The sequence below is a fragment of the Drosophila teissieri genome, chromosome X (assembly GCF_016746235.2).
Source record: "Drosophila teissieri strain GT53w chromosome X, Prin_Dtei_1.1, whole genome shotgun sequence".
Classification (NCBI taxonomy): Eukaryota; Metazoa; Arthropoda; class Insecta; order Diptera; family Drosophilidae; genus Drosophila; species Drosophila teissieri.
The window spans coordinates 19,579,420-19,602,958 of NC_053034.1; the positions used below are offsets into that span (position 1 = coordinate 19,579,420).

The following is a 23,539-nucleotide window of genomic DNA, read 5'->3' on the forward strand; positions in this document are numbered from 1 at the left end:
AGTACATATAATATTGCAATAAATTAAATGAATTTATATAATTGATAATGCATTTATGCTTTAAGAAAGCTAGTAAAAATATAAATATATTTATTTGTATATACCATTTTTAGATTTTCACAAAGGCGTCTGCTTAATCAAACGCAATTACTTATAACTTATTTACCGATTGCAGTTGGGCTTTGAAATAATCGCAATAATAGAGGGTATGCGCTCGTCTGGAGCTAAGGCGCAGAACTGCTCTGAACTCAAAACGGATCCAATCTGAAACTTGAGCCAAACCGAGGCGCAATCGCAAATGGGCAGAGAATCGCGGAGTGCGTCCACTTCCACTTACAGCGATTAGAACGGCCAAGAGCTGAGATGTGAGATCTGAGAGCTGGGAGCTGAGTGCCAAGAGCTGGGCTCTGTGACCTTGAGCGGGAAGTGGAACTGATAAGGCGGCATTGGAGCACTGGAAGGGGCAGCTGGCATCGAAATCTTGGGAACGGAAGCGCGTCAGTTGTACGCCTGCCACCGAGATGAGCGCAATTAAGCCCGCCCTGCTGCTCTGCCTGATCCTCGCCAGCGGCCTGTTCCTGGGCCAAGGTCGGGCGAATCCCGTGGAGGGGAGTGTTCCCGATGTTCCCGCACCCGATGCCAACGAGCTGGACACCGATTTCGGGGAGGAGGACGCCACTGAGAAGCCACTGGGCATAGTGGCGATCAAGGTGCGCCACATACAGCCGGACCCCGCCCACTGCGCCCAGCTGTCGGCCCACCACCCACACCACCCCCAGTGCCACAGCTACTGCAAGCGCCAAGGTCACTGGGTGGGCCAGTGCAAGAAGAGCATCTGCCACTGCTTCTCCTAGCTCAACTTTGACTATCTATGAGCTAAAACAGTCTTTTTTTTTTTTGAGTGCAGCACATATTTATGACAAAACTGTGTTTAACGAACGACATCAATTTTTATTTACGGATGAAAGATTTGAACTCACACGAAAGCAATAATATTGTTCTATTCGAAAGTGGAAACTGTATTCTAACTACATTTGTATGTTCTAAGCCAACGAATCGAAACTAAGATGAACAATGAAAACGAATCAAAATCACTCGAATCAAACACATGTTATGTACTTACATACATACATGCACTGAACAGATAAAGAAGAAACCTAATAAATCTTCAAGCTAAATGCACGTCTATTGGATTCTACATGTGGATTGCCAACAATTGATTTGTGGTTCAGGAAAACTGGTGGAGGTAGGCCTTAAAGCAATTTAATTGAGCATTGAATCCAAGTTTGTTAGGTGGTTAAATGAATATTCATGGACAATCTCCCATAACCCATCCATCCGCGTCAAGTGAAACTTTGGCTTTGCTAATTATCAAATGTTATTATAACTTACGGGCTGCAGAGATCGGTCAGGAATGAAAAGAATTTCCAATTAGGATAGAATCCAAACTTCACTTCAAAGAGTCAGAGTCAGAGATTTAATGAATGTCGTTGAAGGCTCAAGCCGCGCCAATTACAGCCATTAGTTGACATTTACGCAGTGGATTGTGGGTTTGAAGGAGGTGAAGTGTCGGTCAGAGGTCAGGGGCTCAGAGGCTCAGATACTCAGATACTCGCATTATTGGCCAAGTTTGATTGATGGCATTGTTCTGTGCAATAAGCTGCAGGACTTACCCCAAGTGCCCCCCATCTGAGTTCCCCGGGAATGCCCAAATCATTGCCTTCCCCAGTTAGATGTGACAAGGAAAATGGGTAAATACGAAATAGATTTCCCATCCGTAGATCCGTAGGCATTTCTATTCGCCCCTCACACATGTTGTAAACTGATTTTAGCTCAATATAATGTGACGTCTCTCGCTTTTGATAAGGGTTCTCCGCTCGGCCGAAGGCTGTCAAATGATAAGCAGCAGACAAGCCCAATAAAAGGGATATAGGCGGAGATAGCGAATTGTTATTATTACAACACTTGCCCGGCAGGGGGAAGGGAGGAGGGTTCAAGGGCCTCAAAACAAGGCACGCACGAATGCTTTTCCAATTAAAAATTCAAAAACCTTTTTTTAGCCACTCACCAAATTGGCGAATTACGTGCCAAACAGCAAGACAGAAGGTTCCCAGCTCAAACGGGAAGTATGAATTATTTATGGACATACGCTATTTATATGCACACGCATTATCACAATCATATCGAACGCAATGGACGGGCTCTGCTACAGAGCTAACTATACCAATTAAACTTTGATTTTTTTAAAACAACTAAAAGCTTTATGAATAACTAGACCTGTAGTCAGGATACATCAACTTTGAGACACTTTTGCAGTTCTTTTCGCAGATTTAGCCGGGTAATAGCTCATTTTCCTTAATAGTAAGTACAAGATTGTTGAATATTATGCGTAGTTTTCAGCCTAGACTAGATCCTGGCCCTTATAGGTTAGATTATTAATCGTTTTGGGGCAGCAGGTAAGTCGCAGCTAAACTGGCGCCGGGGGACATGGGATGCCGAATCCAGGATGCAGGCAGTGGCTCCACATCGATGGGAGATACTCGCCCAGCTTAGGTACGCGCATAAAAATATACATATTTTCGTGTATATCTTTATAATAATTTGTTTGCCAGCAAAACTCTCCCCGGGGCACATTTAACTAAAGCACAGCCAAGGACAGCATTGATGGAGGGGAGTGAGGGGAGGGATGGGAGGGTCCTGCCGAAGGATGTGGATGAGGTGGCGAGTATCCCGGCCGAGCTGACTGCTCGTGGCAATTATAAATTGTTGAAAATAATTTCATTAAATATGTAAAAAGGCGACGCCGAATAGAGGTGCGTATTAAAGGCGGCCAGTGGGATCCTTTGGCTGCACGACTGTCTGTGTGTGTGTGTGTGCCCCGAACTACGTGCCAGCTATTAACTTGGACCCCCCATCTCCAGCACTCCAGGACACCAGGACTCCACGATACAGGAACCCCAGGACTTTTCCGCCACCTATCGCTGCGACCCTCGAGCTTCGTCCCCACATCCGATGGCCTCGGAAAAACTTCTCCACTTTGAGTGCACATTGTGACGAAGATGTGATGCCAGTGCCGAAAGCACTAAGTAACTTATTAGCTCCGGGAAAAGTCGGCTTTTGGGCACATTCCATTTGCTTGCAAATTTAATGATTCCGCCAAATGAAATTCCATTCTCGCCGTGCAATTGTTCATTTCATTTTACCTGCCGTGGAAAGTGCTATTGCAGTCCGGTGCAGGAAACTAAGTTGGCAGCCTAATTGAAAGGGCGAAGGTACAGTCTGCACTCCAAATAAGAGACAGCAAATAGACATAGCCATCAATTCATTCGAATTTAAATGAATTTAAACGATTAAATAACATTTACCCATAGAGAAGAAGGGTATACTAGATTCGTTGAAAAGTATGTAACAGTTAGAAGGAAGCGTATTCTTGATCTGTCCGTTTGTCTGTCCGTCCGTCCGTCTGTCCGTTCGTCTGTCCGTCCGTCTGTCTGTCGTCTGTCCGTCCGTATAAACGTCGAGGTCTCAGGAACTATTTAAGCTAGCAAGTTGAAATTAGACATGCAGATTCCAGAAACAAAGACGTTGTTTTAAATTGTTTGCACTTTATTGCGAATTTCTATCGGTATGCCAGAAACATTTTGGCCACGCTCAATCTAACCCCACCAACCGACCAAACTGTCACGCCCACATTTTTTTTTTTTCATATTATTATATTTTCTGCAAATTTTATATATGTACAAAATATGTACAAAAGTATGTCGAACTTTCTCGTTTGCTCGACTATAAATTGACTAGAGCGTTCTCTCTTGCTTTTCATAAAAATGCACAACCCGTTTCTTGCTGTGTGTTTTTGCTCACTCTGTTATGTTTCCATTACCATGAGCATATATGGCCAAGTCCAAGAAGTGTGTGCAAAAAATAAAACGAGAGATAATTGATATGTTATTTCCATTATAAAGCTTACTCGCTTCCTGCACGGGTCATAACTTTCTGTGCATATTTCAAGAAAAGGAAAATTATGAACAATTCTAGGTCACCCGAGGACCTTCCACTGGGATTTCCTGCGCCACTTAGCCGGCTCGTCGCACTCACAGCCACTCCCTTTCAGCATTTCAACATTTCAACCTTTCAGCCTTTCAACCTGAAAGCCAGCAAACAGTTGCTCATTTATTTCTCTGCCTCGTCGCCCTGCGCTTGCAACTCATTACTCATACCACACGTTGGCCGGGCTCAGAAAACTGGGGGTGTCGCGTGCGTGAGTCACAAATTCGATTCACATGCGCTCTATTGGGTCGAAAGTACAGCTCAAGAATGCGGAAACATTTGACTCATTTGAATAAATGAATTAAGTCTGGCAAAATTGATTCGCGGCCAATAAAGTAAGAGTCTGCCTAAAACTATTAATACGTGCAAAGGAGATATGTACCCAAAAATATGAATAATTCAATTAAATATGAATAAATAAATATAGGTTTTATTTTTATGTTTTCTATTTAGGATAATTGATCGAGTATCTGTAACTATATTCTTATCAAAAACTGATATTCGTACTGATTAAGTTTGATAACTGAACTGAACGCTAATCTTTAATTATTTTACATTTAAAAATTTGAAATCAAAGTTCCCATCGCGTGGCAGGTAAGGAAACTGACCAATGAATACATGCGATAATACAACAGCGATGACTCGCCTAAATAAAGACATTAGTGGAAAATGCACTAGTGCGGAGAGCTATTTAAACGGATGCCTAATCGAAGCTAAATGTTAATTATTTCTGCTGCGTGGGAGAGCCAGTACCTTCCTCTTCCTGTCAGAAAACAACCGACAATTTGACGCTTTGATTGCCAGTAAGTACCAGATATACGAAATATGCGCCACTGAAGTCGAAGTGCCGCATTTCGATCGTGGCAGTGGCAGCAACATGAAAAGTAAATTAAAAGCAGTGGCAAAGGAAACGAAATTAGGCGTCGAACAAATAAAATATGAAAATATGAAAAATGTGCAAATTAGCTGAAATTCGTTCACGCACGAATGAAACGAGACTTGGCAGTGGGGAAATGATATAATTGCTGGGGCAGGAAACTTAACTGACTGAGTGAGTGACTCGACTCGACTCAACTCAACTCAACTGGAGTCGAAAAAATGTGGGTTTTTTTTGAGAAGAAAACGGGGTGCCGGTAAAATGCAAAGTTGCCGCGCATGCTGCGAATGCCCCAAAGTGTTGCACACTTGACTGCCCCGAATGATGGCAGTGGCAAGGCGAACGAAGGGTGGATGGGCTGCATGATGGCAGCAGCCCAGCAGCCCAATTGCCAGCAGCGTTCACCACCCCCCACCCACTGGGGTGACTTTCCCGCACTCCCCCCCGCCCCCTGTGGGCGTCAATTACAACCAGGCTGGGGCTCAGCTCCCAGTTCCCCTTTAATTTCCTGCCTGCCCGCCTGTTGTTGGCGTTGCTAGTCAATGAGTGCTCCGCTTTTAATGGACTTTTTGTGAAAAACCCACCCACTTGAACACAGAATCATGCAATTACATCGAATTATGATCGGATGGGACTGCTGCCAGTGTAAAATACTTAACCTGGCGGAGTTCCTTTGCAAGTTCTTCTTAATAAAATAAAACAAGTTAAGTTAGTTAAAGGTTTTACATTGTATTGCTTACCAAATTATTTTGCTTGTCTTATCTTTATAACTCCTTCTTACTGTATGTGTATGGCTATTAATATCAACTTTGGTTCTACGTTTAATGGAAAAGTTTAGTGTTAACAAGAGAACCTTCAAGACATCTATTGAATTTTAATGCCAGTTGCGTTTCTCACATCTGAAAATATTTGCATGCTCACAATGGGTGTACAGTGTACAGTGTGCACCTCGTCCATTGGCCGAAAATTTATGCGGGCACATGATTTCTCAGAGGCACTGGAAAAAAAGTGCACGCCTTTCCTTCGATTCGGAGGCATTCTTTCGAATCGTAATAAGCTTTGCAGCTTACGGCGGACCTGAATGACCAGCCACCTTGAAAAAGCCCAGAACGAACCGAACCAGATGCACCGAGTACATGGCACCAATTGCAGGCACTTCTTGGGAGCTTGCTTACTTATTCATGGCATGGCTTCCATTCGGAGCTTGCCAATTGCCGTTATTGCAGGGAAAAGGTGCTTGGTACCCCCTAGAAAATGGGGTGTATTAGTGTGGGAATGAGCGTGACAAATTAGGGCGCTTACACACAAGAATTGGAGTAGTCAATCTGAAAGATATCTTATTTATACATAAGTTACCTTCAGTTAAGATCCCTGTGCTAAGGCGCCTTGCAGTGTGCAACGCTACTTAAAGTAGCCAAAAAGTGCAAGGAATCCAATGGTCCAAAGATAATTGTTTGAGTTCTCCTACGGGTGGCTGGCAACCAAAGCCCGAAGTGTCCAGCACTGCAGGGCATTCCTTGTCGTTCGCCGGATACGGACGGCGATAGCGGAAATTATACTATCTGCTAACTGGTTTCGTAATGTTTACTCCTCCACGCCGCATTGCCCATCGACCACCTCGGAATGCATCCACAAAATATTCAGTGAACAAATCGACGCCCAGCCCAGCCTGGCCCAGCTCGTCCAGCAATTGCATTTAAAGAGTTTTTCATTTGACTGGGCAATTCTGTTCTTATTTTAGTTGCTGGCCATCGGTGGGTTTATTAGGCAACCTTTTCTGTGCATTTGGCATTTTTGGAGTCCACTGGATCCACTGGCTCCACTGGCTCCACTGGCGAATAGCGCTCTCAGAAAAGAGGAGGGCACACTGTCAGTTACAGGTTTTTCTGATTTATGCTTAGATAAATGTCATGTTCATTTGCTGACCGGCCGTGTTTGTGTATTCATATGTATGCCTGATGTGAGCCTCGTTTGCGGCCTTTTTGGCTGAATGAGTTTCCATGCAGCTGAATTCGAGACAGGTCCCTTCCAAAAGGAGGAAGTATCACTGTAGGATTGTAGCTATTCTCTTTTCTATAGAGAAAGAGAAAGAGTCGTTTAACTATAGATCCAGTGAAAGCTGCTGCATTATTTACAATGGCAATTCTGGAGTTGAATGATGATGAATGATAATCATTCGTACTTGGCAAATACTTTTCATTTTTATTAATTTATTCCCTCACTTTCGCCACTCGAAACATCAGGCTTCCCTCTCGCATCCCAGATTGCTCCGCCAGCCCCTTTCTGTATTTGATTAAATTAGTTGTCAGCTTGTATTCACTTTGTTCTCATTTTCATTCTTCGCAAACTTTTTCCGCTGGCCTGTTTTATTGTTGGCTCGGATGTTTGGATGTTTGTAGTGCGTATTCCCTTGCCCAATTAAACGCTTTTTTCCAGCCGCCACAAAGCAGCAGCGCCAGCAACAACAACAAAGTGTTTTTTGATTAAAATTAACGAAAGTTTCTGGCCTGGTTTAAAAGTCAAGAGAGCCAAGTGGGTGGCTGGGCGCCTGGGCGACCAACAGGGAGTGACAACAAGTGGCCAAGGACACAATATATCGCGTTGAATGCATGATAAGCTGCGTAAGCAAAAGGGAAATTCACGCGAATAACAACATACAGGGAAAACTCGGAAAATCGCAAATGACTGCCAGCAGTGTAACTTCGATTTAACACAACATGATTTTATATGTACATTTATTTATTGGTTATTTTCCAACCAAGTCAGTTACAAAGATGACCAATGTGAAGCCGAGTTGGCTGGAGTTCGATTTAAGGAAGCTTGACTGTAGGCGGAAGCACTGAAGGCTGAAAACTCAATTCGGCCCCAACGATGTGAGCCACTGTCACAGCCACAATTCAAACAGTTTGGCAACAGAAATTGGCATCGTTTCAATGCAGCGCCAACTTATTTAAAGTCAACTGAACTGCTGCGTTTAAAACAGCACCGAAATCGCGCTCGTTTTCCCCAGCAAGTTGGGCACACAGACCGCAAGCTAAATTACGTGGCAGATTCAAATGAGCATTTGAAGCATTTCCATGGAAAACTTTTTCGTCTTTTTCTTTTTTCCCGTCTTTTTCTCCTTTTTCGCCCGTATCTGCAGTGTGTGCGCGCTTTTTTTCTCGTCAGCGCGGAAATTGTAATGAATAATTTAGCTTTTAACTGTTGGGGGAGCTGAGCAGGCCAAGTTAGCCAAGTTAGCTGGCCCGAGGTGGCAAGTTGGAAGTTGGGTGTTGGAAAGTTGGATGCTGTGATGCTGTGCTGCTGGGATGCTGTGGAGTTTGAGGCGATAGAGGAGTTGCTGGTGCCACGCAATCTGGTTTGGATGGCCATGTGGAGGGGCTTAGTTTTCGGCATGCCCCGGTTGCGTTGTCAACCACTTTGCGTCTGCGTTTGGCCAGCGGACTTGCAGGCCCCTTGAAGCGAGTCCGAGATTGAACCCGACTCTGCTGCAGATTCTGCCCAGTTGAGAGATACATCGCTGCAAATAGCCACATAGCGTTTGCTGTGGGGCGACTACGAAACAGTGGGTTTTCCTGTATCTCTATAAAAATGGCTATAGACCTTGAAAATGTGCAATTTACTTCAAAAAGCCTACAGACATTTACTTTGGCTTCTAAAACAATCACTCACAGTCATCAAGTAGTGTCAAATAGAACTGAGCCATACAAAATTCAATGGGAATTTGCCAATTTTAAAGGGAGTTCCTTATATATTTTAAAATCTCTTGACTTAGGCAGTATTTGCTTTTGTCAAAAATGCATTTGTAATTGCTATGATTTTAATTAATTTAATACTCTTCATTGCTTATATACCACAGTCATGGTGCCAAACCAAATTCTGCAATATCAAAAATACTCTGGGAGTAATTGCTCCTAATGAAGTGTAATGACTGACTGGCAATGTGAGTAATGTTAATGGGAATTTATGTGGCTTTAATAGGGAAAAGGGTGAACTGAACTGGAGCATTTCAAATGCTTTATTACACTGGCCCAAAAGGTGCTGTTGTGTTTATAGTCTGATTTTATTTTCATGTTAACTTTTGCTTGCATGATTCATATTTATACCCTTGCATAAAATTTCGTTTATTGTACTTTTTTATATGTATATAAACTATTATATATTATATTATATTATACATTAAAGAGCATGTTTAATTTGTAACGATCACACTGTGGAGAGGTAGATGAATCTCTTTGGGACTAAGTAAAATGAAATCATTAATATTAACTTTCGCTTCAGTGTTTCTCCAAGTGTACTCCAGCTAATACTGAGCAGCGGATCGACGGAAGACCCGAAAGAAGGCTAGTAGTGCACTTGTCGAGCCAAAGTCCGTCGAAACCAGTTGATTGGGCAGTTTGGAGTGGGGAGTCGCATTGGGGGATTGGACTTTGGGGATGGGGGATTGCCGATGGCGGATGGCGGATTGCGAATTGGGGACCCCACCTGGCTGCGGATCTCGATTGCAGGCTGCATTTCGCCCAAAATGCGACAGCTCGAGGTGCATTTCCGTGAAAATAATTGACGCAGCCGATTGTCGATGGCCGCGATGGCCGATGGCCGATGGCTTTGCACGCTTCCTTTTGGGGCTTTGATAACCAGTTTTGCGTTGCACTGATTTAGTTTCGACCATTTCGAGCCATTCGATTGCATAAGTACGATTGCCAACGCATCGCATCGCATCGCATCGCTGTTTCCTGGCCCCAGTTTTCATTTTCCAGTTACCAGTTGCTAGTTGTTTCTAGTTTTTAGTTCGCAGTTTCCCCCCAATACTGGGCTCCCTAATTAGTTTCTGGAACGGCCCAAGTCTGGCCATAAATTATGCGGCCACGCAATGAAATGACAAACTGGCGACACAATCATTTGCGATTTGATAACGCCGTGGATTATCGGGTTGCATCGCCCGTAGCTCGTAGCTCGTAGTTTGTGCAACCGTCTATAATTTGGGTCGCATTCGATGCTGTGTTCTGGTCGAAATTGCGCTGCAAGTGGAGCATGTGGCAAATTAAAATATATATCATTATGGAACTGATGCAATTATTCGTGGCCGAAAATTGGTTTTGTTGTGTGGAAATTCGATTAGGTTAGATTTCCGAGCGAATTAATAATTATTTCACGTTTTAATTTGTAATTATTCGCATTTGTTTGGCAGAGCAGAGATTGCTATAACAATTTTCGCGAATTTCACCGTGAATTTCACCGTTCTCTATAGTAAAATCATAGTTTTAAAAATCATAATTTCACTTTTAGAATTTATACTGAAATTTATACCAAATAATCATACACTCAGGGGGGGGCACCAATTAGAAACAGCCACACATAAGTAAATACCAAAATTCAGACACACAGATATTGGGCAATATTGTCTTCTAAGCTGTGTCGGGCTTTTTGAATATTTTATACCACACCAAAGGCAATTTGCGGTAAGTAGGGGTGCAAAAAAAGAAAAGCAGGGAGCAGCACAATTTGCTGAAAGTGAAAAAGTTTGCTCCGTTTGATTTTAGCACAATTTTCGCACTGGAGCACATCACATCAGATGCTTTTCATCCTGGCCAACCTTTCGAACCAACAAACTTGCTAAACAAAAACCGAAAACTAACCATGCATGCGAAACCGCTTTTTCGCCCACTTGCCACTTCCACTTGCCCACTTGCCACTCCCACTGCCGCCCACATCATCTCGTTGGCACTACTAATTATAACACTTTGCTGTCCGAGGAACAATTAAGTGGATGTTACCGGGCTCAGCACGATGTGCCGAAGAATAGGCGACTTTTTACTTCTCCACCTGCAGTCATTTCCAAATCCGAGAGTGGGAATGGCAATGGAGATGGAGATGAGGAGCTCTTAACTTGCCGCACACATTTTATGTCCGACTGCAAATTGAGGGACTTTTATATGATATGGCATGGGCATAGCATTTTTCGACAGCCCAAGCCAAAGGTGGGAAGAGTGGGGATAGAGTGGGTCGTTCGGGGGCAGAGTGTTAGTGGAGTCGTGTGCCATTGCCAAAGTAACAGTTAAGTTTTATGGAAAGCCACTTGATTTTATTAGGAGCCCTCATAAAATCATCGTCCGTTGTAAACGCTTCGTTCAACAACGGAAATTGCCAGGACGAGGCTTGTCAGGCATCCAAACAGCCGAAGGACGTGGTCGCCACAGGACCTGCAATGCAAAAACAAACTCCTAATGAGTGCAAGCTAATCCCACTTGGGGCAACAACGAGAATGCAGCGAGAAGTGGTACTTAATGTAATGTGAGGAATTAGTTCAAGTTCGATTGAACTAAAAGTTCTAGTGCTAAGCCTTATTGATTCGCGATGGGGGAGTTGTGGAAACAACAAGTATTTAAAACAAGTACTTTAAACGTATTTTAGTTGGGTAAGATTCTCCTCAAATATAAAGATTGGTCTAGCATTGCAATATTGCTTATTTCCCCTCTTGTTGCAGCGCACCACACATGTTTATGGCGCCCCCGGGCGGACCCAGAAATTTGTTATTTGTTATACTCAGTATTGAATTTGCATTTGTTCCTGGAAAATTGTATCTCATCAGATACAGTTTTTTGAGCACAGCTTAATAACTTTGGCGATTCCTGGCCAGTTGATTAGTTTTAATAATAGTTAAAGATGTAGTTTTTAAGAGTCATCTTTTTCGTAAGTAAGGGGATCAACTTCCGATCACCGATGGGTGGCGATGCAGCAGAAAAAGTCGATGACGCAAGCCAAATTGGAGCGGCGAATCTGCAGCTGACAATGACCATCGATTAATGGCCGTGATTGTGCTCCACAAATGGCTCAGTCGGATCGCGGCGACACCGAAAGGTGCTTGCCCCCAACGGTGGCAAGTTGCTGGTGGCTTGTTGCTAGTCGCTAGTTGCTGGTTGCTGGTTGATAGTTGCCAGCTGCATGCTGCATGTTGCTGGTGGCCAGTTTGCAGCTCAAGATGCAAGGCGGAATGCCAAGCGCTGGCTATAAAACGACGCAAGCCTGGCGAACCAATTTCACTCTCACTTTGTTGGCCAACACGCGAGCTAGCGATTTGGGCCGCCGCAGTAAAACCGCGAGCGATTTCGGCGCGTTTACTTAACCACAGCAAGAGCAATCGTCTGCACTGAACAAATAGCCGTGAAAAGTGTTTATAAATTTGTTTGTTTTAGTTTTTTTGTTTTTTGTTTTGGTTTGCCGCTTTTGTTGGCCCGCCGCACGAATCGAATTTTAATTGAGTGACAGAAGGAAACCAAATTAAAACGAAAAAAATAAGTGAACACACAAAATAAATTATATATATATATGGTATATGTTGGTTTGAATAAATAAAGCAGCAGCCATGGGAATAATGCCGCTCATACGGGTAAATAATGCAAAATAGGATTAAGCCCATGTAATTGAAATCGAACCCACTGAAAGTTGCCCATCAAATATTGATAATGATATAAATCAGCGCCTATTTTGGTTATTTCCGCTCGATTGCTTGCCATCCCGGGCATTCAGATAATCGAAGGGAGATAATTCTTACAGATGTAATGCGATTCGCGATAGCTTTATTAACTTTATTATTCATTAAATGTTTTAACACACAGGATGATACACGGTAATAGTTTCAAACACCTATGGATAAAATGTACACAATTAAACCTCGTATGACATCCTTTATGGTTGTTAAATTTTTTTGTTCCTTAGTCCTGAGTGTTTTTCCAAATTGTTATACACAAATTAATATTTGTTAGCTCTTCGCAAGGAAGTAATAAAAACTTTAGAAAGATAATTGGCTAGACTTTAAATATATATAAATATAGATGTGACTAGTCAATAAATGATATTTGTACATAATAAAATAACTCGGAATCCAGCCGTAATATTTTATAAGAATTTTAAACAGAGAACCACACATCCCGATATGTTTGTAGTTTGGCTGTTAAATGCTTTAAATATATTTATAAATTATATGAAGTCAGATTAAGCTTTTGCAACGTTCTTTCACTGATACCAGTATTATTCATCCAAAAGTCAATGAGTCGCCATCGGATAATTACGCCATTCTAGATACAGTATAGATGAAACCATCCAGCCAAACCAAGCGGACCAACTAACCGCAATAAACGTGGCCAAGTCATTTCTCATCTCAAAAGATCAGATCAGATTTACCGCATACACACGGATACGAGAACGAGTACGAGTATACTCGTATGTGAATACAAAAACACATAGCAAACAAATGCGTTCGAGTAATAAACGCCAATGGGTGGGATGGTATTTGCTGCCATGCAGCTTATTAATAATTACCTTTATGCCAGGTTCATTGTACACACTCGGCTTAATTACGAGTATTAGTTATTAATCGCGTGTGCAGTGGAAGAGCAAAAATAATAATGTGCGACAAGAGCGGAAAACAATTGCACTTCGGTGAATAAAATTTCATAATTGCATATAAATCATTTTAATTAAATTATTATTATGAATTGCAGTGAAAATATTTTTAATCAAACGCCTTTTTCCGACTTTTGCGTTTAATGCACTAAACGAACAACGAGCATGGCCAACTTATTGCATTGATTTCAATTTAAGTTGATTGCATTTCGATTCGATTCGATGCGATTCGATTCGCTCTCCTCTCACGCCCCAATATTCCGTGTTCCAGGTACTGGCCACCATCTGTTGCCTCCTGGCCACTTCCTGTGGCGCCGAGAACATCGAGGCCATTTCCACCAAGGCCGCGGACAAGGTCGAGGCCATCACCACCACCATGCTGACCCCCACCATCGCGGAGGACTCCAAGAGCAAGACGGAGAAGCGCGACTCATCGGATCAGACAGGTGGGCGGTGGTCGGGGGTATACATCATTATTTAATGGTTATTTCAATTGGCTGCAGTCAGTAGGAAGAGTTTTTATCCCTAGAAAATAATTTGATTTCACAGGAAAAGCCAGATTCCGTCTTCAACAATGCAAGCATGAAGGAACAAGTAGTTTTGGCTTAGCAGTATGCGAATAAAATAGAGCAGTTCCTTAAAATTCGATTATCAGGCAATTACAATTTAACAGATCTCCACTAAATGTGTTTCGAGATCCATTTCCATGATTTCGATCTTTAGCAGCTGAGAACTTACTAGTACATAACTACATTTCAGTGAAAATCTTAGAATGCCGATTTCCTTAGCAATTTCTAAGCTTAAATTCCAATTGGCGCTCCTTGAGGATTAGTCTATTTGAAATACCTTAGGCGAATGCAAATCGAGATACAATCATTCACCATTCAACCCCAAAGTATCTCCACGTACACAAATTAATCCGCCGAACATGGGGGCCCTCTCTCAATGGCAGTAACAATTTAATTGGCCAACCAACTTCAGTTAGCGCCGCAAGGTGATTTGCAGTATTTACAGTGACTGACCGCAAATTTGCCCCTGCAGGTGGTCCGTACTTGAGCCTACCGAGCAAAGACCCCCCCTTCCGACCGTACTACCCACCACCCGGCAGCCACTTTGAGGCGGAGACGCCCACGCCCATCTTCGGACCCACCACGCTGCGCTACACGGCGGCGGAGGCGGCACCACCGGCAACACAGCCACAGGTACGCAGCAACCACAGCGAGTGCATTTAATTACGGCGCCGCATTCTCTGTTTGCACCGCCCACTCACTCTCTCTTTGCCCCCCTTTGCCCCTCCTCCCCCGCAGGCGTTCTACGGACAGAGGGCGCCACCGCAGCACCACCACCGCTTCAGCTTTGCAGTGCCGCCGCAAGTGGAATCCTATCAGCGACAAGTCGCGTATAAGCCAGCTGCCCCCTCGCCGCAGCCGCAGCCACATCAGCATCCGCATCAGCAGTCGATTTTCAATTACGGCGAACTTGAGCCGGAGGCGGGGGCAACCACACCACTGGCCGCCCAGCAGCAGCACGGCCAGCAGGCGAAGTACCTGCAGCAGCAGCAGCCGCAGCAGAAGTTGCAGCAACGCATCCAGTACATAATCGCCATACCTCTGTCGTACATGCGGCAGTTGCAGCAGCAGCAACAGTTGCAACAACAACAGCAGCAGCATCAGTTGATCTTGGGTCCACCGCCCACCAGTAGCAGTAGCAGCACCAGCACCAGCACCACCAGCTCGGCACCACCCTCAGCACCCTCGGTTCCCTTGGCCAACGGCAGGCATCCGGTGGTGCAGCTGCTGGGTCCGCTGGCCCGCGACCATCAGGGCCAGTACAAGCCTTACTACCAGTCGGATGCCGCCAGCGCACCACTCGCGGGTCCCGGCGCACCACTGATCCACCAGCCGTACCTGCAAATCCCCACCAGCCTGCTGATGGCCGCCGCCCAGCAGCTGCAGCAGCAGCACCACCAGCAGCAGCAGCAACAGCAGCCCGTTTACGCCAAAGTGGCTGCCCCACCTGCACCACCGGCACCACCCACCTACCAGCCCGCCCAGCTGATCTACCAGCCGCAGCCACAGGCGCACCACCACCAACTGCAGCTGCAGCGGATCTTCCTGCAACACCCGCAGCCCCAGCAATCCACCATCTACGCCGAGCAGCCAGCTCCACTTTATGGTAAGCCAACCTTTGGAGTAACTTGATGTCCAGTAAAACAAAAGACAACGCCATCGTCAGTGCCTCGACTAGCGAATACCTGTTTCACCCATCTGCACTTTAGAGGGTAGCGCTTCGCAGGGGTAAAGGGTATCTGAAAGTCCATGCACTTGACTAGAGCGTTCCCCTTTTTTTGTATAATCGTTTGTGACGGCTGAAACCTTGGGCTTATGTCCAGGTAATCAAAAGCCAATAAATATTAAATCCTATTAAATATTAAAGTCCTATAAAATATGACATCTACTGCCTATATTAAAGTGCAGTTTGGGAGCTGCATTCAGAGTCATTTTGGGCCAACTATGCCCTCGATTGGAGGCCAAAAACGTTTGACTTCTCGGTGGTCTGGGTAATTAGAGGCCGTAATGTGGCCGACTGGCAAAGTGCTCTTGGGGGCAGAACTCAGGCCGTGAAATCTGATGCGAGTAATCCCCTTGTTTCATTGCGCCTTTCAGCATATCCGCTGCAGCAGCAACACCACCAGCAACACCAGCACCAGCAGCAACACCAGCACTACCAGAAGCCGCACCAGCAACAGCCCCTGAAACAGGCGCATCAGTCGCAGCAGCAACACAAATACACGCCTGCAGCACCGACATCTCCGACAGCATTGACAACATCAACAACGAGCACCACAGCGACAGCAGCAGCAACAGCAACAGCAGCAACAGGAACACCACAGGCTGCAGCAGCAACATCTACACGACAGCAACACTTGCCCCTGGTGCACTACAATCCCATTTACGTGCAGGCACCCGCCGAGCAGCAGCATCCGCAGCAACAGCATCAATTTGCCATATTGCCACGTTTTAGCAATAATAACCCCAAGGCCGTTTACAGCCTGGCCCACGAATCAGCGGGTCCGGTCCCGGGCCCTGGATTGGTAGCTGGATCGGGAGCGGGAGCAGGACCCATTCACGTGGTCAGATTGTCGGCGGCAAATGGGCCGCCGATCCATCACTACCACCACTACCAGCCGGCGCCTCTGCTGCAGCCGCTCTATGGCCATGCCCCGCAGCAGTATGTGTCGCCGTATGCGGCCGGCGACGAAGTGCAAGGTCCCAAGTTGCAGGTTCCCGTTTCCGGTTCCGGTTCCGGTGCCAGCTCCCTTTTGGCCGGACCCACGCCATCGCCCCTGATGACCGCGGCCTCGCCGGCCATTATACCGTACTTCAGCCATCCGGGCGCCGTGCATTATGGCACGCATTTGTACCAACCGGGCGCAGCAACAGCACTGGGTGCAACAGCATCAGCATCAGCAGCATCAGCATCCGCAGCAGGGCCCAGAGCAGCAGGACCAAAGCAACAGTCGACCGCAACAAGTGGGGGACAGCTGCCAGGTGACAGCGGCAATATTGTGAAATATCCCTAAGGCGATCAAAGCAACAATGACAGCGGCAGCAGCAGCAGCAGCAGCAGCAGCAACACAATCGCCACCAGGAGCAACATCACCACCCATTGCCCGTCATCCATCGCCCAGGGCGCGGATGGAGCTGAGCTCTAAGCTCGATTTCAGGACACGGCAACAGGAGCAGCCAAGAGCAGCCAGGACCTCCCACTCCGCCGGCGACTGTGTTCGGATTTCCCATTTGTTATACGCTGCTGCTGCTTCTGCTCCTGTATTCGGTACGCTAATTACGTATTTTACTCGATTTCGAAACCCTTTCGAGCTCCCAGCTCCTTGTTGTTATGCAAATGCGGTGCCTTCGCGTTTGCTTTTCCAACTTTTAATGAGTTCGCCCGTACTCGACGGCGCTCGTTCGGTTTTTGTGTAAATATTTAAGAAATTTTCCAATAGACTCGCCAAATAAATATTTGCCTAAGCCTACATATACGTACGTCTGCACTGTTTTAGCCTAAGAACTCGTTATGTGTATTTTAATATTAACAATTATACTCACAATTATACTCATCTTATAAACCGGAAGCGGAGCATTTCATTTCGTAAAGGATTCTATAAGTACAACCCGTTGAAAGGCGCCTTAAATTCGGATGGTTTTTCATTGGTCATATCTTGCCGTGAATGATACCGTGAATTTACCATAATCGCTATGTCGAGCCGTTTAAATTGCCACCGATGGGTTACATAATTATGCTGGTAATTCAATATTCAAGTACACATTCAGTGCAATGAGTACGAAAATGAATCAGATTGAAATTGTCGCTGGAACCGCGCATTGGTTAAATCATTAATCGCATATCCATTAATTGACTTACTCGTATATGGACTTCAGCCATGCACAGTGGGCCAAAAAGTGTTACTCGTCACCAAAATGGGAATGAAACACGCAAAAAATTGATAAATACAAATTATTCTTAACTTGACGTTCAATTGAAATGAAAATTCCCATTGGTTTTTTCAATTTAAAAATGAAACATCCGGCTTGACAGTGGAAAGAGCTGATTGCAATTCCAATCGTCGGCTCGAAAAAAATAAAACCAAGTTAAGCTGGCAAAAGAGCAGTTTGCAAATATGTTAAGTTGAGCGGCAAGAGTGCCACGCCCACTTCGGGGAGGCTTCAATTAAAATGTCTATTAAGGAATCTGCGTCTGGCGCAGCTGTCAGAGGAGTTTGTGTTACTTCAATTTCCGTTTAACTCATTTAATAATAAGCGCCTGCATTATGCAGCAATAATTAAGAGCCACAGACAGGTGAAAATCCCCCACCTGAAATGCAATAATCACGCAGGAGCGATAGATACAGCCTGCGCTGGTAGAAATGCGGTGGGATACCAGCAAAGGTACATTTTTGGAATAAAAGCACATAAACAATTTGTTTATTTTTTCGAGTTAGCATATCGGGCACCTCGATTGGGAAGGCGCTATAAAAATCTGCAAATCTCTAGTTTTTATAACTCGCGAGAGCTCAACGTTTATACGGACAGACGAACGGACTGACAGATGGATGGGCGGACAAGGGGGCTAGTGATCATATCCAAGAATGTACTGATACACTTTAAAGGTCGAAAACGCTTCTCGCTTCTACATACATGACAAGAAAATAGTATACTCTATTCCCCCGCTAATTATGGGTAAAAATCAATATCATCGTAGTCTAAAAAAATCCGTTCTGACTTACTTGCGGATATCGTAACTATCTTAAATATGTGTCCCGTTTTAGCATTTGGTAAAGCTTATATTTTACTATATTGCAGAACCAATCGCTGTGATATACATTCTCTTTATTTAATTTAAACTAAACGCATACCACGTATTTTTTCTAAATTTGTGCTAGATACAATTTTATAGTGCTAGATCTACTCGGCTAGTAATCATAATCCAGACTAAGTACCGACTGAAAACCCGCCTTCTACCTGCGACTTTTTACTTTACGAATAACGAGTGCTGCGTAACTAAGAGTAAGTAAGTAAGTAAGATACCTCTTACTAGCTGAAGGGAGTACAAAGGAGATGGATACATGCAATTTTTAACATATCAAATATATATACTGTATTCTTGATGACTCCTATTTAGGTGACGATTTACGAATTTCATTCAGCAGAGTGAGCATGGTGTATGCTCCCTTAATCACCTGCAACAGATCGGTGATAAACAGGGTAAATGTAAAATTTGTACAGCACTTACCCCCAGAAAGGTCTTCATGCTAATGGGCACTATTATACCGGATACCAGGATCAGTGGCTTCTGGCAGCGTGCGAGCATGAGGACCAGGAGCCTCCGGAACTGAACCGTTTGGGAAAGCCAGTTGCAGCTGTAGACAGCGGCCACGAGGTTCTCCCCCTCCTTGCAAACGAGCTCCGCCGCGTAGCAGAGCAGTAGGGTCTCCGTGCTGAGGGCCACCAGCAGGACCATCATGTTCATGAACCTCATGATCCCGACGTTCCCGAAGAGCAGGAAGTAGCTGATGGTGCACTGGGCACAAGCCGTGCAAAATAACTGCAGGAAGCAGGTCATCGAAAGCGATCTCTCCAGTGACTTGAAGAGGCTGCAGTTGGCGAAGAATAAACATAATAATAATAGCACCATCTTCAGTGACAACACATTTTTTTATGGCTGGGATCAAGAGGTCTGGGTTGCTCTTGTTAAATTTGTTAAATTACATGACGTTTGACACGCCTAACAGTGTAACAAACGCCATCTGTCGGGAAGTTCGGGAAGTATGCATTAAGAGAAACTTATTTGATTTCTGATGCACCTTAATTACCTTCCCTTAATAGTTTTGTAATGAAAATGGCATTTAAGGTTGCAGTCCCCAAGCCACTTAAAAAGTTTTCAAGTTTGAAATTGAGATTTTCTCACACTCACTGCAGAATGGTCTGGTGGTCGTGGATGTACCCAATCAGAATGGCCTGTATCCGAACCGCCGGGAGAGGCGTGCCATATCCCAGTTTGGAGACCCGCAGGGCGAGCGCCTTGGTGTGGGCACTGACTAGGATGAGGTAGGTGCCCGGATAGGTGCACAGATTGGTGATCGACGTCGCATTCGCAATGAGGGCGCTCGTGTGCAGAATGGCGGCGGAGAGATAACCGGACGTGCTGTCCCGCCAATTCCATGGAATCCAGGAGGGGTACATCAGCGTGGGCTCGTTGGCCATGGCAATGTAAGCGATCCCAACTACGACGATGCACACAACGCCGCGCGAAAAGTGGCGGAAGATGAACTTGGCCAGCTCGATGCCTGCCCCAATGATCCGGCGTTCCTCGGAGGAGCCCAGCCGCCTGTCCAAGTGACAGAGCACCCGGTGGCTGCGGATCATCTCGTCGTGCATCCGAAAGACATTGATCAGCTTCAGCATGTAGAGGGTGTGCGGCATGGTCACGCAGAGGCTCTCGCAGAAGGCCTCCAGCGAGTTGGATTGAAAGAGGTTGACCAAAAAGGAGATGCCGAGGAATACGTGGAAGACCACGTTCCACACCACGGAGTACGCCGTATAGTGGCGACCCCAGACGGTTCTCTTGTCCGGCGGATGCGCTCCGGTTAGCCTGAAGATGCGCCAGTGGCTCACCAGGGCCTGCGTTGAATCCACCTTCGCCATGTCAATGGATGTCCGGTTCTTTGAAGGAGCTCTCTGCGGTCTGTCCCTTTTATATTAATCCATTCAGCCACCTATGCCGCAAATTATGCAAATTGCTGCAAATTAGACCGAAAAAGTTCGTTCTTGAACCTTCCAGCAATTACAATGACAATCACTTTCGCAAATCAATCGTCTGCTTATCATTACTAGCGCCACTTAGCTTCCTTAGAAATTATTCGATAATAAGAAAATTAAATGCAAGTATTTTTAAATTGCTGCTTAATATACTGCGTTATGTCAAACGGCTTGCCCATGAAGTCATATATAGTATTTTATTATTTTTGGTTTTTCATACATATTTTCGACCTTAATCAACGGTTTATCCGAAAGCCACTTTTTTAGAATGGACACTGGAAGTGGAAGTTGGCTATGGATTGTATAAAAATATATGCCAATTAATGGTTATATTATTAATTCATGAACAGAATTATAATCTTCACCTGTATCGATGTCTTTCCATTTAAAAATTCCTGGCAATGTTTCTTCTCGGAGTGTATAATAATTCATATTTACCTAAAAAAAAGGGTCTTATTCTTAAGTCATTCAACATAGAAAATTATCGGGTTTCGCCTTTTGATGCGAAGAGAAGGGTAGTAGGTGGACCATTCACACCGATCCATACACCGATCCTAAGAGAAAAACTGAACAGCAATTGTATTATCAGTCAAAGATGATGAAACCAATGTCAGACGAGTTGAATTCCATCCGGTCACTGATGATGGATCTTAAAGAGCGGTAACAAAAACCACCAACAGGTAGAAAAAATGACGGAACATAATTCCCTTAATGTCAACTTTGTTCCATAAAATATGGGCAAAAAATTAATGCTTACTTTTCATATATGTTAATAAATTAATTTTTCAAACAAATAATATAATTATAAATCATGTTGTCTTGATCATTGGATCCCTTTTTGTGAATAAAAAAGTTCCTTAATCGCTTTAAAAAAGAGGTAAATGCGCAAAACCAATGTGAGTCAAATTTGTATAACATTTTTTTCCCATCTGGATTCATCAAAAATTCTGTAGTATGGAACTTTATCAATTGATTGATATTGATGAAAGGCCCCACTGAATGGCGTTACTTTTTTTTTGGATAATTAATTAATCAGGGAGTTTCCCTGCCCCCAAGCACATTGGTTTAACCCCATCACTTCTGCAAATCCCCTTCAACTAACCGCATTTTAGTTTGCCGAGGCTTCACCTTCAAAGCCATTCCATCCGGATGAGATTTGTTGAGAGTGATGGGTGGTGGGGGGAGGGGGGGTGATTGCTCGCAGGTGGTGTGTATTCAAATTAATAATGCCAAATTGATTATAAAACATTTGTCAATGGCAATCTGCCGGGAATGACCCGTCCGGAGTAGAATAGACCTCACGAAAACACACACAAGGCGAGGCACCATGATGGAATATGATTGATATTGGGCGGTATAAATTGTGGGGAGCCAGGGGAGGCAGGGGAGTGGGCCCATTCCGGGTGGTTGGGATCCAGATCCCGGACAACCTGATCCATCAGGGCAACCTGTCGCGACCTTGGCAAGCAAAAATATTGGGAGCCACGTTGGCCCAGAGATTTGTAGACCAAGGCGGCATAATTAAATTGGCCAAAAGAACAGGTGCCACTGTCGGTCGTCTGCTGAATTCTGGTGAATTCTGGTGAATTCTCATTCAATTATGGCCAATTTGGCGTACGTTTCAATTTGCAGTTTAATCTGTAATATTCGCATATCGATTCGATTTGCGGGGCTTAACCGATGCCATTCAAGGCAAGGCATTTCATTTGAAAATGGAAGTCGATTGCAAATTGCCGACCATTATCTTATTGCCATAGGTCAAACCATCTCTATTATTTATTCTACCCAGTTCCCAGTGCCCAGTGCCCACGCAGCCAGAAGCAAGAAGCCAGAAGCCAAGATTCTCGTTTTAATTGGTTCGATTCCAGTGCAGATTCGTTTGGGCTTAATCCGTTCTTTTTGATATCGAATGGCAGGGAAGCGGTTGTTGCTAAGCTTATTTTTTAGATTCAAAGCCCATTAAAATGGACTTAGGTACGGCAGAGAATAGTGAAGATGTTCAATGAAATGCCCAGTTGGCTTACGAATATATTGTGTGTGGTATGAGTTAATAAGAATACCTTAAGCTTGTTATTTTATTTTCTTGAATAAAAACAAATGAGCGGCCTGCGTTAAATTTATCTTCTCTTTTCGTTTACTAGTCAAACGGAAATGGGCGATTTTTTGTTCTCGATTTCCGACGGCTTTTAAATTGAAAAATATGTAAATTCGTCAAGTCAATTAACTCTGTAATACGATTATCCACATATATAGATGTATACCTCATACCAAACTTAAACGGAATGGGAGAACCCTAGTGAAATGACCATTTGCAATATTTGCCTCAGTTTGTAGGAATGGGCATCCGGTGTGGATGAGATACATTCTGTTTGAAAAATGTTGTGTATAATTATAACACTCTTATTTAAGCAGGATAATATGCATTTTATCCTACGAGGACTTTGTAGAACATGGAATATTTCCAGGCTGTTTTTGGATGCCTCTGGAAATACCTGTACCCAACCCGGCCACTAGACACCTGCCCCTTGCCAAGTGGGCAATTTCTCCGTTCCCAGTCAAGTCGCCTCCGATCCGGAGACGTGCTGAGTAGGAAAGCCAGCCAAGTTCGGCCCACAGCACTCGGATGCAGCGGCCCACGCAGAAGTCGAGCCACCAAAGCCGGCATGGCCAAAACAATCCGAAGCAAAGTCGTCAAGTACGCGTATATAAATAGCCCGATGCCCAAGCAAACAAATATGTGTGCGAATGACTCAATCTGAGAGGCGATTTGGACTGAAATGATTTTAGCTAAAATCGAGCAGCACAATGCTTTCGGAAAGCGCAAAGTCAACAACAAAACGAGCTTGTCAACAGAGTTATGGGAGAATTCTGGTGCATTGCGAAAAAT

General features: G+C 44.5%; 3 protein-coding genes and 1 long non-coding RNA gene across 4 annotated transcripts; 2 read left to right on the forward strand and 2 right to left on the reverse strand.

Moving 5' to 3' along the window:
- Positions 1-495: 495 nt before the first annotated feature.
- On the forward strand, positions 496-1,178 carry LOC122624430. Its single transcript, XM_043803963.1, has one exon. It carries the CDS (start codon positions 522-524, stop codon positions 852-854), a length of 333 nt encoding a protein of 110 aa, XP_043659898.1. The 5' UTR covers positions 496-521; the 3' UTR covers positions 855-1,178.
- An 11,112-nt stretch (positions 1,179-12,290) lies between these two features.
- LOC122624873 (ataxin-2 homolog) lies at positions 12,291-16,913 on the forward strand. Its single transcript, XM_043804616.1, has 5 exons — positions 12,291-12,314; positions 13,602-13,776; positions 14,372-14,532; positions 14,638-15,505; positions 15,997-16,913. Exons 1-5 carry the CDS (start codon positions 12,291-12,293, stop codon positions 16,911-16,913), a joined length of 2,145 nt encoding a protein of 714 aa, XP_043660551.1.
- Positions 16,914-19,007: 2,094 nt separating this feature from the next.
- On the reverse strand, positions 19,008-20,562 carry LOC122624279 (putative odorant receptor 19b; the record flags this gene model as incomplete). Its single annotated transcript, XM_043803774.1, has 3 exons — positions 19,008-19,073; positions 19,127-19,487; positions 19,808-20,562. Coding segments are annotated over 3 exons (1,182 nt in total), but the record flags the coding sequence as incomplete, so codon positions are not given.
- Positions 20,563-20,792: 230 nt separating this feature from the next.
- Positions 20,793-22,839, reverse strand: LOC122624622. The gene is made up of 3 exons (XR_006326494.1): positions 22,713-22,839; positions 21,018-21,090; positions 20,793-20,944 (listed from the first exon to the last, which is right to left on the reverse strand). It is a non-coding gene; the product is annotated as an uncharacterized LOC122624622 (long non-coding RNA).
- Positions 22,840-23,539: the final 700 nt, after the last annotated feature.

Bases quoted from the DNA above. Each gene is read 5' to 3' on its own strand.
- LOC122624430 (XM_043803963.1), top strand. From the start codon at position 522: ATGAGCGCAATTAAGCCCGCCCTGCTGCTCTGCCTGATCCTCGCCAGC.
- LOC122624873 (XM_043804616.1), top strand. From the start codon at position 12,291: ATGGGAATAATGCCGCTCATACGG. The intron at 13,777-14,371 runs GTGGGCGGTGGT...TTGCCCCTGCAG, and splicing joins CGACTCATCGGATCAGACAG to GTGGTCCGTACTTGAGCCTA. The intron at 14,533-14,637 runs GTACGCAGCAAC...CCTCCCCCGCAG, and splicing joins CACCGGCAACACAGCCACAG to GCGTTCTACGGACAGAGGGC.